Source organism: Poromitra crassiceps (genome assembly GCF_964638095.1).
Source record: "Poromitra crassiceps genome assembly, contig: HAP1_SCAFFOLD_1381, whole genome shotgun sequence".
NCBI classification, from domain to species: domain Eukaryota; kingdom Metazoa; phylum Chordata; class Actinopteri; order Beryciformes; family Melamphaidae; genus Poromitra; species Poromitra crassiceps.
In genome coordinates, this window is record NW_028151030.1 from 20,001 (window position 1) to 32,925 (window position 12,925).

General features: G+C 43.7%; 1 protein-coding gene across 1 annotated transcript in view; it reads left to right on the forward strand.

Annotated features, from left to right (window-relative positions):
* LOC310771852 (homeobox-containing protein 1-like) overlaps positions 1–11,206 on the forward strand; it is a gene marked incomplete at its 3' end in the record, with an annotated part of 29,933 nt that extends 18,727 nt beyond the window's left edge. The window contains exons 4-7 of the mRNA XM_083664361.1: positions 1,069–1,179; positions 8,081–8,240; positions 9,060–9,142; positions 11,111–11,206. Coding sequence (XP_083520487.1) covers positions 1,069–1,179; positions 8,081–8,240; positions 9,060–9,142; positions 11,111–11,206 — 450 coding nt within the window. The remainder of the gene's footprint in view (positions 1–1,068; positions 1,180–8,080; positions 8,241–9,059; positions 9,143–11,110) is intronic.
* Positions 11,207–12,925: the final 1,719 nt, after the last annotated feature.

Below are 12,925 nucleotides of genomic sequence, written 5' to 3' on the forward strand. Positions count from 1 at the left end.
ATTCCCCATGTTTAAAACAGTTTTGTTGGCACAAAGGCCCGTGCCCAGCCAGAAAACTAGAGACTATATGAAGCTCCACCTCACGTTAGTCGGCGGTGCAATGGGGTGGGGCGAGGAGGAACGAATTCCACCCAAACCTAGTCCGCAAAAAAAAAAAAAAAAAAAAAAAATTATAATAACAATAATCGATAAGAATTCCACATGATCGATTCCATTCCTTAACGATCAATTATCGATTTCCGATAACTGATGAACATCCCTAGTCTCCACGTTCTCTGTACTTTACCTGGGCTGGTAAAGCACCACCAGAGAAACACTGCGAGTATAAATAAACTGCTCAGCACCTGGCAACAGAAAACTGGCTGTATATAACCTACCTCAGCAAATTAGACCATCAGCGAGAAGTTTGGCTCTTTTTCTTCTGATTTCCCCCCATTTTCTCCCAAAATGTACGATTTCCCCTGCTGCTCTGGTCGCTGCTCCACCTTCTGCCGATCTGGGGAGAGCCCGTAGACTAGCACCATGCTTCCTCCGACACGTGCGCAGTTGCCAGCCGCTTCTTTTCACCTGACAGCGGGGAGCTTCACCGGCAGGACGTAGCACGTGGGAGGATCACGCTATTCCCACCAGTTCCCTTCGCCCTGACTGACCAGAGGAGGCGCTAGTGCAGCGACCGGGACAGGATACCCTCAATCCGGCTTCCCACCCGCAGCCACAGCCAATGGTGCCTGTATGGACGCCCGACCAAGCCGGAGGTAACAAGGGGGTGCCAACCTGCGACCCTCGTGTTGGTAGGCAGGGAATCTACCGCTACACTACCCGGATGCCAAGATTGGCTATTTCTATAGTTATTCTAAATGCCTGTGCTCGGGTCAAGACAGAGGGGGGGGAGGCTTGGTGAAGACCTGCCCTGGCTGCTACAGCTCAGCACGGTGGAGACAGCGGGAAAACACTACCGCTTTTGTCCAGAGGGGTCGCTCCATGTAGCTGCTTGAAGTTTGATAGAAACGATCACTTGTGTGACCTCGAGATGAGCTCATTGGATGTCTCCTCCTCCTCGTCCTGCAGGGATCAGTCAGAGTCGGATCTCCCACTGGCTCCTGCAGCAGGGGTCGGACCTCAGCGAGCAGAAGAAGCGAGCCTTCTTCCGCTGGTACCAACTGGAGAAGACCAACCCTGGTAACCACCCACTAGCATCCACCACCACCACCACCACCACCTCCTCCTTACTCCTTCATCACATGGTCATCCTCCCCCTCTAATACATCGTCACCACCTCCTCCTCATCATCGTCAACCTTAAAATAAATAAAAAATGTGTAAAATAACACATCCAATTGAACATGAAACGCCTTCATCACCATACGCAGGTGATACGCAGGTGGGTAAGAACAGACTTGGCTGCGTACGTTTGATGAAGCCCACGTAGGATTTTCTTATGTTCTTCTTCTTGCTTTGTGCAAGAACAAAAATAAGATAAAAATCAGAAGACATTCATAGCCTGAGGCCCAGTGTTCACATCATAGCCATAACCCCGCCTTCAACGTGACGGCACAGACTCTGCCTGTAACGTGACTGATAGTACCTAGTCACGTGGAGGCGGGGTTTATCCAAGGCTAGTGTTCACATCCTCCGTGACGACTAGAGATTTGACAGTGATTACCTGCCACAAAGCAGCTCCGGTATGAAGCAATGAACACTTCAAACGAACACAAACAATTCCTTAGTAATCGCTGTCTCACCCAAACCTGATAGGCAGCATGCTCAAATCAAGCAGGGTGCGAATTGCTGGGGGGGGAATTAGTTACTTTACAATATTACTGTATGTGTAGAGTAATTCATTACTTCATTACACTACTTTTGCATTACTTTCACCAAAACAACAGCAGCAGCAGAATGACATCGCTGCTCCGGAACATCCCGAAAAATAATGTCAACCACCTTGAAGTCAGTGTAAACCATCCAAAATTCTAAATGTTATTCATTTCTTTTGTTATTGTCATCTGTAGTGGTTATTTGCATAAAAACAGACAGTTTGATTAGGAAATGATTGTATCTTTTTTAAATATGTGCTTTGATTTAAAAAAAGAATAACTCAATTTGTAACTTGAGTTACTTGACAAAGTAACTGGTATAATATTACTGAAATCCTATAAGTAATACATTATTTTACTGAGTCACTGCTAAAAGTAATATATTACATGTAATATGTTACTTTTGTAATGAGTTACCCACAACGCTGGTGAGAACGGAGTTACACCCTGCGGAAATACGGCAGCCATGTTTGTGAAAAAGGTAGTGCTGCACGATTAATCGAATCGCAATCGCGATGTCAGCACGTGCGATTACATAACTGCAAAAGTGTGCGATTATTTTATTTTTTTCACGTCTTTTTGAGTGTGTGTGTGTGTGTGAGAGCCTCCTCTAAACTAATGTTACACGCGACGCAGCAAACACACGTTTCTCTGCCATCACACTGGGCATCAATACTAGCGGGAGACTTCTCCCATGCACTCCCACAAATAAGTAATGTTATGTGCAGCAAGGTTAATTATCTACCGAGAGGGCGAGAGAGAACATCCATGATCGCTAACAGCAAGCTATGCTAATAACTAGCTAGCCGTTCGTTCAGAAACGCATGTAAACAGCCGTGTGATCAGAGAACGTCAGTAAAATAAGGAGAGAGCTGCAGGTGCTTGTGCAGAACTAGTGCACGATTAAGTGCACAGTGGGGATGACCCGCTGTGATGAAGAATATAACGAGATTAACAAGGTTGATAGCAAAACACTGTCGCAGCTGCCAGCACTGGCAGCATCACCTCCAGGCTAGCTAACTAGCCTGTCACATGACGCCTTCATGGTCCCTCGTTAAAAGTCTGCAGATGCACGTTCTCACCTCTCTCTCTCAAGAAGCGTCACGTGAGTGTGGCGTTTAAGGCCATCTGTCGCTACAAAATAAATAAACGGGGTGTATCATTCATTAGTATTGCTGGACAGACATGTAACTAACTTTGCAACTTTGCTGAGCCATCTTCTATGTGCTGTAACACAGTGCAGTTTCTATTTGACTGGTGTTTCTTTTTTACATGTTTGGGACAGGCAAATGTCTCAAAATGTTTTATTTTTTTGTAAAGATAATTTAATTTCAAATTGTTTTCTTTTTTTACTTTTAACTCATTGAGTGCCATGGACGTCCTTCGACGTCCAATTAAATAGTGACGTAGAGTGCCACGGACGTCCTTCGACGTCCAATGCGTTTTTTGACGGTGGGACGTCGATCAAAGCCTTCCGCAGCTCCTGTACAACTATAGTAGCTATTGGAGGTCTATAACCTATTTTACAGAACCCTTAGGTGGCGACAGTGCTCTCCAGATTACAGAAATGTCAGGAATACACAGCCTGAAATAGCCTTGATGAAAGAGAACCCGCTCATGCTGCAGTCCAGAGAGCCATGTAGATTGTTCTGGCTGCAACTGACGGTGCGTGCGAACACAGTCAATCCGCGCACACAACTGAGTCCTTCTGCCTCTGTCTGTCTGTCAGCATAGTTTCTCCACATGATTAGCCGCTAGAAAAGCAGCAGCGCGACACTGAAAAGCCAAACCTTTCACTGCAATCCGCGTGTGGCTTCTCCATGTTGCGCTGCCTGGGAGGCGGCGCTTCCCAGGCTTCCTAGACGCTTGGTGCGAGGCTGTGTGTTACTAGTGTGGGGAGGAGTTTTCAGCTGAGGGGGGGGAGGGGGGGTGGGGCACGCAGGGCAGGACACAACTACACCACATCACTACATCAGAAAATATTACCGTATCTAGAGTCAGTGAATGTGCTTGAAATTAGGGATGGGCATCGAATTTCGAATTTTCGAATAATCGTTGTTATTATCAAGGTCGACTTTTATTATTGAAATTCGAAATTCGATTTTTTTTTTTTTTTTTTTTTTTTTAGTGAAATGTTGCATTGTCTCCCCTGATTCTAAGTATAGTCAAATCGCTATAAGCATTTTAAGCAAGGTATATGGAAAAATGAATGGCGGATGAAATCCCATGAAGAGGGAGAGGGGGTGACTTTGGCACCCCTTTGGCACTCAGACCTGACCCTACTAAATATTTAATGAACCACAACCACTCATGATTGTCAAAACTGTTTTTTATTTTCGAAAATGTCAATGTAAAAAAATTTAAAAATGTAAAAAAAAAAAAAAAATTTTTTTTTTTTTTTTTTTTACATTTTTTTTTTTTTTTTTCGAAATTCGAATTAAATTCGAATTTGGCCAGCGAATTTCGAATAGTGTTTTTGCTAGAAATGCCCATCCCTACTTGAAATGCTGCATTTCACAAAAGGCTGAATATCTCAGCTTATAATTTGAAATGCCTGAAAACGCTGAAAACAACCTATCTTCTCCGGCTCATAACTAAAGAACGGAAAATGGTATCAATAAACTTTTTTTTGCTGATGATACAATAGAGTCTCCTTGTTCTTTTTGCGTGTTCGGTGTTTACATAGTAATATCACACAATATTCTGTGGGCCTCGAGAAATCACTGAAAACGCTCTGAAAACTCTGGCACTGGGAGCGTCCGTTCTCCAAAAGTGGCTGGCACTCAATGAGTTAATATATTTTAAATTGTAACATATTTCATGTATTTTATGATGATATGTGAAACCGTGGTATTTTTGTCAAAGGTTATCATACCGTCAAAAACTCATGCCGGCACATCCCTAGATACCTCTTGTTTATTATATCGCAATCGCAATAGCAATATTGTCCACCATAATCGCTAATCGCACCTTTTCCCCAAATCGTGCAGCACTAGAAAAAGGTCTAGAACACGGCACGCTGAGCTCAAGCTTAAAGCTGACTCAGCAAATGTCAGAAACCATAGTGACGTCCCAGGAAACAAAGGGTTAAACCATAGTGACGTCCCAGGATACAAAGGGTTAAACCATAGTGACGTCCCAGGATACAAAGGGTTAAACCATAGTGACGTCCCAGGATACAAAGGGTTAAACCATAGTGACGTCCCAGGATACAAAGGGTTACACGTAACGAACATCCCAGGATACAAAGGGCTCCTACGTAACGAGACAAAACCATAGTGACGTCCCAGGATACAAAGGGTTAAACCATAGTGACGTCCCAGGATACAAAGGGTTAAACCATAGTGACGTCCCAGGATACAAAGGGTTAAACCATAGTGACGTCCCAGGAAACAAAGGGTTAAACCATAGTGACGTCCCAGGATACAAAGGGTTAAACCATAGTGACGTCCCAGGATACAAAGGGTTACACGTAACGAACATCCCAGGATACAAAGGGCTCCTACGTAACGAGACAAAACCATAGTGACGTCCCAGGATACAAAGGGTTAAACCATAGTGACGTCCCAGGATACAAAGGGTTAAACCATAGTGACGTCCCAGGATACAAAGGGTTACACGTAACGAGACTAAACCACCAGTTCATCCAGGATACAAAGGGCTCCTACGTAACGAGACAAAACCACCAGTTCATGCACGGGTGTAAAAATGAGTTGTCTCCTGCGTCTTGAATGAAGACACAGAGTTCTCTCGTTGTATTATTTCCTCAGGCAGGTTAGTCCAACGTTCACACGCAATCATTCACTCACAGATCCAAATGTGTCAATGAGTGAGCTAACTCAAGAGGGCAGTACAGTAATAATGATTCACAATGAATAATTAGAATATTAGAATAATCTTAAGAATGATGACATTACATTGAGAGGACACAGGTTACATCCATATTGCCTTCATAAGTCGCTGTGATAAGACGTATTGATGTATGTTTATATGAGATAAAAAAAAAAAAAGCGCAGTGGAATCATTTTGTGCATTTTCTTCCACAAATCATTGAGATTCATAATTATGATCACAATATCTAGTCAAATCATCTGGATTGTGATTTTAGCCATCCATCATTTTGCAGCTCTGCTTTGGCTGTTGGCTCCCGTCCGGTTTCTCGCATAAGTATCATCAAATACTAATAAGTCAACAAGAGTCTATCTAAGGAAGAGACGCCACATTCAGAAGCTTTCATTGCATCTTGAGACGTCCCCTTGTTACAGAAATCAAGGCTTTGAACTGTCTGCGCATAAGAGACTCTCTGTAAAACCCGACTGCATAGAGACACTGCATGAAATAGGCCACGCCCATCACGGGGGAAATCGCTCCCATTCACCAGCGTCATTTTCCTTGAATTAAACATAGCTGTGTTGTGTTGTGAAATGTAAAAAATCGCCAAGTTAAAGTTTGTTTTGTACTCCCGAGCAAAACAAGGAAGCCATTGAGAATTGGCGAGAAGAAAAATGTAGATCTAGCTGTCAGTGAAGTAAGTTGGAGTGTTCATCTTCCGTATATATGATCTTTGTGTGCAACGCATGCTCCTATGCACGCGACATAGGAGAACGCCAGGATTGGGGGTTGGAGTTTTTGGGCGTGGTTTCTGAATGATGACGCGCTCCGTAGTGTCTCTATTGTTTTAAAGTAATTTAGACCAAATGAAAAGCAAAAAAACCCCCCAGTAAAGTAAAGGGGGAGATGCATTAGTGGAATGTCCAGTTAACACATTGACTGCCAGCCGTTTTTTTTTGCTGTAGGTAGCTTCTGCCAAGCCGTTTTTTGAGGATTCTGGCTCATTTTACAAGAGCCGAGGATTATTTTCTGCTTGGAGTTTGTGAACATACAATATCTCAAAAGTACTAATAGAATGTGTACTTTCTCTGTCTAAAAGAGTTAGTTTGTAGAGTTAGTAGTTATGTAAGCATTAGCAATTGAATACAGCATGGTTTTAGCGTCAGAAAAAATATTCAGAGATAAACGGCTTTTTGTGAAATTCGATATAACAGTCACTTTAACCATTCATTTTTGGCATCAGTAAGACCTAAACAATAGTTTTGAACAGTAATTTCCTCCATAACAGCAGGAAACTCTCCTCTGCTCAACTCCTCCCTCCGTGGGCGTTCTTCTTGGCTGCAGCGCCATGTCACAAGAACTTTCCTACCTGTGCAAATGCACTTTCTCATACTCTCGACCTCTCAAATAAATTTCTGAATAGAAATTAAATTACTCTAAATTAGAGCGAAAAAGAAACAAAAAAGAATGGGTTGAAAATCCCATTCTAAAAGCCTTTTATGGCTGTTTCCAATTTGCAAAATAGCCTGCTGCACCACAAGCGTGTCACCAGTCTCACTGCCCCGCTGCCGCTGTGCGGCTGTGCCTGGCTGTGCCTGTCTGCGTGGCCGCTCCCCGAGGAAGCCCGGCTGGACTCGCCCGCCTCCCGGAGCCCTGGCCGAGAGCTCCGATGAAGCCCCTGCGACTCTGGTCATATTTACGCTGCGTGCCTCAAAGTGTGCTCCATCCGCAATCCACTATGCAAGTTTGCAATCCCGCACCGCCAGCAATCAGCGCGGAAACGAAAGCGCCTCCGCCAATCCATTTTCATGAGAATGGAAATGGATCACACTGCTTTTTGCTTGCCTTCCTACTTCCTTGTCGCCACTTAGTGGGTCGGTGGAATGGGTTGTACACGTTGTACACGTCCAATACTTATATAAGAGACGTAAAAGGGTTAGATCAACGTCCCACCGTCAAAAAAAAAAAATCGATTCTGAAAACGTGTTTACACGTCGCTGGCAGTCAACAGCTGGATTCTGAAAACGTGTTTACACGTTGTTGGCAGTGAACGTGTTAAAAAGGTCGAGTTCAAGAGGAGCTGATTTTGTTCACACACACACACACACACACACACACACACACACAAAAGAAGAAGAAGCCACAAACGATCCTTGAATCAAAATCCTCTGACTGATCAATAAACGGCAGGAAGTCATGTTCATACAAGGTTACTGTTTGTCCCTAGATTAGATTGACTTTGAATGATTTGTATGGTGAAAGAAGGTCATTATTCATTATTGCAGCATTAAATCATGATACAACACAGCAAACACAAACAAAACTAATAGAAAAAATAGAATTTAAATAAGAGTGGACTTAAATGAGGAACAATGTATTGAAAACAAATGAAAACCATTGAAAGCAGACCTGGCTGTCTGGTGGGCGTGTCCTCAGGTGCCACGCTAGCCATGCGAGCTGCCCCATTGGCTCTGGAGGACATGATGGACTGGCACCACCAAGCCCCGCCCCCTCTTGGCTCTGCCCCGGGAGGCTTCCGTCTGCGGCGAGGGAGCAGATTCACCTGGAGGAAGGAGTGTCTGGCTGTCATGGAGAGGTGAAGAGGAGGAGGATGAGGAGGAGGAGGAGGAGGAGGAGGAGGTGGTGTTTGGAAATGTACTAAGAGGTATAACCTTTATTAGTGGCCGGGCCAGCGAAGCGGCAGGGCCACTTATTGTATTTGCCTGTATTATTATTCTTCTCCCGGGAAGTTCGACTTCCCAAACTTTGCACAAAGGTCCAGTCCCATGCCAAACGCCTTTGACGCAAATCTGGCGCCAATAGTCCTAACGGTAGCACTACAGCGACTGTCTAAAGTTTCAAAGTTTGAAAATTCATAAAAAATCAGGCATACGTGCTACAGCTTTGCAACTTTCACCGAAATGTGCGCCCAAATGAGGAGAAACCTTTGTACAATGCAACCTATGGCCAATTATGAAGTCTAAAGACCGCAAAACTGCAAAAACTAACAAATTAAACCCTACTCCTCCCACATTTTTTCTTCAAACGACACCAAACTTCAGCATCTGCATCGTTAGACTGTCCTACACAAAAGTTTCAAGCAGATCTTCGATTGGTCAAAAATTGAGCCCACAGTGCATCAAAACGTTGAATTCTGCCCCCATGTATAGCCTAATTGCCTTAATTACCTAGGGCAATTAGGTTGTATTTGTGATGTCATCAGTCACTCAAGCAATTGTGATGCCATCACTGATGTCACTCGAGCAATTGTGATGTCATAGCTCAAAGCCTTGAGACTTGCGCGGCCACGACTCATTGCTGCAGCAGCTATAATTTGGCTTTGTAATTACTGTATTATAACATGTTTTCACAAACCGTGTGTGTGTGTGTGTTGTGTGTGTGTGCGTGCGTGCAGCTACTTTGGTGATAACCAGTACCCTGATGAGGCCAAGAGAGAGGAGATCTCCAATGCCTGCAACGCTGTCATCCAAAAACCAGGTAGGAGAGAAACCAGACCTGCACCATTGTGCCACCATGGTCCTCAATCATCAGGGATGCACAGATATATCTGCTGAAAAGGATCTAAACCTAGTGGGGGTGGTGTTGGCTCATCATGCCAAGAACATGTCATGTTGGTGTGCACATGAAACACACTGGACGAGTCCAGGGCAGTTCAACCATTTCTTTTCAGAGGGAAGTTGATTGATGGATGAGTTTATCTGCACAAAGTATTATTAGAAAAGGAGAGTATTACAGGACTGATAACAAAATAACATAATAATGATAAATTAGGTCAATATGACTGATCAACTTACATCATTAACTGGCATTTCACTCTCAACTTAAACTCAGGATTTTAACTTGGGAATCTAACAAATGAAAGTAAAAAACAGTTTAACTTTACACAGCACATATCAACCGAACAATACACTTGAAGGTGAAAAGTCCATTGTCTGACTCACATTGGCTTCCTCTTTGTTTGCTGGAAATGTTTGGAGGGAATCAGGAGAATCACAGGCCTGAAGGGGCGGAGTTATCTCATATTTTGTGGGTGTGGGCGTGCTCTAGTCAGGAGTGTGGGCGTGCTCTAGTCAGGAGACTTGTGATTTAACATCGGTCGTATATCGGTATTGGACGATATTGGCCTTGTTGACTGCAATCAGCTATCTGCAAAAAAGATGCCGTTCACCGATTGCAGTGGCTGATATTTAGTCAGTTGGGTGACATGATTTGTTGGTTTTTTGTTTCATAATTACATGACGGTATGATTTGAATTTGTGCTCATTCAAAGATAGTGTGATGAAGGGTTCAGAAGACTTTAAAATAGTTCACTTATTTGTTTATAATGACGTTTTCTTTTGTTTCCTCGTCAAGAAAAGGCGTAATAAAAAGCACTTTTCAATAACTCCGCGATGCTTTAGCATCTTTGAGTGTTGTAGTCAAGTCACTCTACCTCGATTCAGAGTCGAGTCTCCAGTCCCCAGTGTTCGAGTCATCAAAGAAGAGTCCGAGCCAAGTCCCCATTACCTGAGTCCAAGTCTGAGCCCAGAGTTACTGAACAACATCATCATAATAATAATAATAATAATAATAATAGTCATTTATTTCGGTCCATTTGTCAGTTTCACATAAATGCACTGCAGTAATAATGTACATTATACCATAAGGGGAGCGAAAAGGTGTCGGCTGAAGCCGTAGCTTATGTATACCTACCATTTTTACATTGCAATACATCAAACACAAAATAAGACGGTTGCAAGAATCAATTAACAACGAAAAACAATATTTACATTAGATCGTAGAAGCATTAAAGATCGTTTCGTATACTTGGTTATACTAAGGTTTTGTATTTATGAAGCGCTCATGAGCGGGAGTCCACATGTCGGTGGAACAGACGTGCCTGCCCTTCCACAAAATGTAATGTCATGGTATTCAATCAAACCTTTATTGGCAGACGCTTGGTCCATAGATGACACATACACAATTACAAAAAGCACATAAGGGCACAATAAAAGAACAAAAGTACATTATAAAAGAGAGTCATACCAGAGTTTCCACATATGTGACTGTTATCTCACAGTGCTTAGCCCAGGATCAGTGAGCAACTTAATGATAACATTCTGAGACACGTTCAATCTACAGATGAACCTGTACCTCAGATTTCTCAGGAGCGCCTGGAAAGTGGCCACCCCCGCCTTACAGAACAGCTCACTAGCACTGCTCCACCTGGGCTTTTTCAGCAAGCTGCGCATGCAGTCATTATAGGCAACCTGAAGTTTATGCAGTTTATGCATGCTTTTATTGATCATATAACTATCAATATCTTAAAATGAACCAAAAAAACAGTCTTTATAAATTAACAAGTCCGAGTCTCCAACTTCCGAGTCCAAATGCATGCGTCGAGAACCATTGTTTTAGTTGGTGTGTGTGTGTGTGTGTGTGTGTGTGTGTGTGTGTGTGTTACAGGAAAGAAGCTGTCTGATTTGGAGAAGGTCACATCTCTCAAAGTCTACAACTGGTTTGCCAACCGCCGCAAAGAGATCAAGAGGCGTGCTAACATAGGTAATATCTACCTCCACACTGATCTGAGATCTGTGTGTGTGATGCTAACATAGGTAATATCTACCTCCACACTGATCTGAGATCTGTGTGTGTGATGCTAACATAGGTAATATCTACCTCCACACTGGAGATCTGTGTGTGTGTGTGTGTGTGTGTGTGTGTGTGTGTGTGTGATGCTAACATAGGTAATATCTACCTCCACACTGGAGATCTGTGTGTGTGTGTGTGTGTGTGTGTGATGCTAACATAGGTAATATCTACCTCCACACTGGAGATCTGTGTGTGTGTGTGTGTGTGTGTGTGTGTGTGTGTGTGTGATGCTAACATAGGTAATATCTACCTCCACACTGATCTGAGATCTGTGTGTGTGATGCTAACATAGGTAATATCTACCTCCACACTGGAGATCTGTGTGTGTGTGTGTGTGTGTGTGTGTGATGCTAACATAGGTAATATCTACCTCCACACTGGAGATCTGTGTGTGTGTGTGTGTGTGTGTGTGTGATGCTAACATAGGTAATATCTACCTCCACACTAGGGTTGTGCGATGTCGGAAATTTATCCATCGTGATTATTTTACAGTGAAACATCGTTTTGCACGATGCCATCTTCATTGGGGTGGGGGTTGGGGGAATAATTAATGATTTATTAAGTCGCTGCGTTGCTGTAATGCGTTCACGTTAACAGGACAGCTGAGCTCTACATGATACCAGCGGCCTTGAATACTGCTCTGTGCTACAGCACAGAGCCACGCGACTGAAGTGGGCATCGGCTGTCACTATAGCAATTTGAACGGCGCAAAACTAACGTTAACGTTACTCACCAACAACGTGTGTGTGTTGAATTTAACTAGCTGGCAGAAAACCGACTGAATTACTGGCTGATATAACGTTAGATTCGCCTGGCTCTGGCTCCTCAAGCAGTACTGCTGTAACAGCTAGCAGTAGCCTAGCTGCTGCTGCTGCTGCTGCTCTATTTCTCTCTCCAGTCTCCTCAACTCTCTCTCATTAGGTTCAAAAGCCCACGTGAATCTAATGTTATATCGGCCAGTAATTCTGTCACTTTTCTGCCAGCTAGTTAAATTCAACACACACACGTTGTTGGTCAGGATCTGACTGTAACGCTAACGTTAGCCTGCGTCGTTCAATATTGCTAGTGTTTCACTTTCACTTTGGAAACAGGCGAGTTAAATTCACAGTTGAAGACTTGTACTCACTTTGGGTTGTAAACAGGAAAGAACGTGAGGTTTCTTCTTTCTCTTAAAAGTTTTCACAACAAAAGAACTGACTTCTCGTGCACGGGGGACGCCCCGGCGACATTAAACAAGCGCACCCAGTGCAGAGAAGCAGTAGAGCGGAGGAGGGGGAGGGGAGGCTTCTCTGAGTCTGAACTGGGTGCGCTCGTTTAATGCCGCCGGCGCGTCCCCCACGCGTCACGGTGAGTGGACTTGGTATGTTTTATTATTAAAACGGCACAAATTTAATTCGAACAGATAATTAATCACGATGATCCGATGTAGAAGGCTCAGAGGTCGATGGGGGGTCGGCCAATCACGATGGTCGATGCCATCGTCCATCGTGCCAACCCTACTCCACACTGGAGGTCTGTGTGTGTGTGATGCTAACATAGGTAATATCTACCTCCACACTGGAGATCTGTGTATGTGTGTGTGTGATGCTAACATAGGTAATATCTACCTCCACACTGGAGATCTGTGTA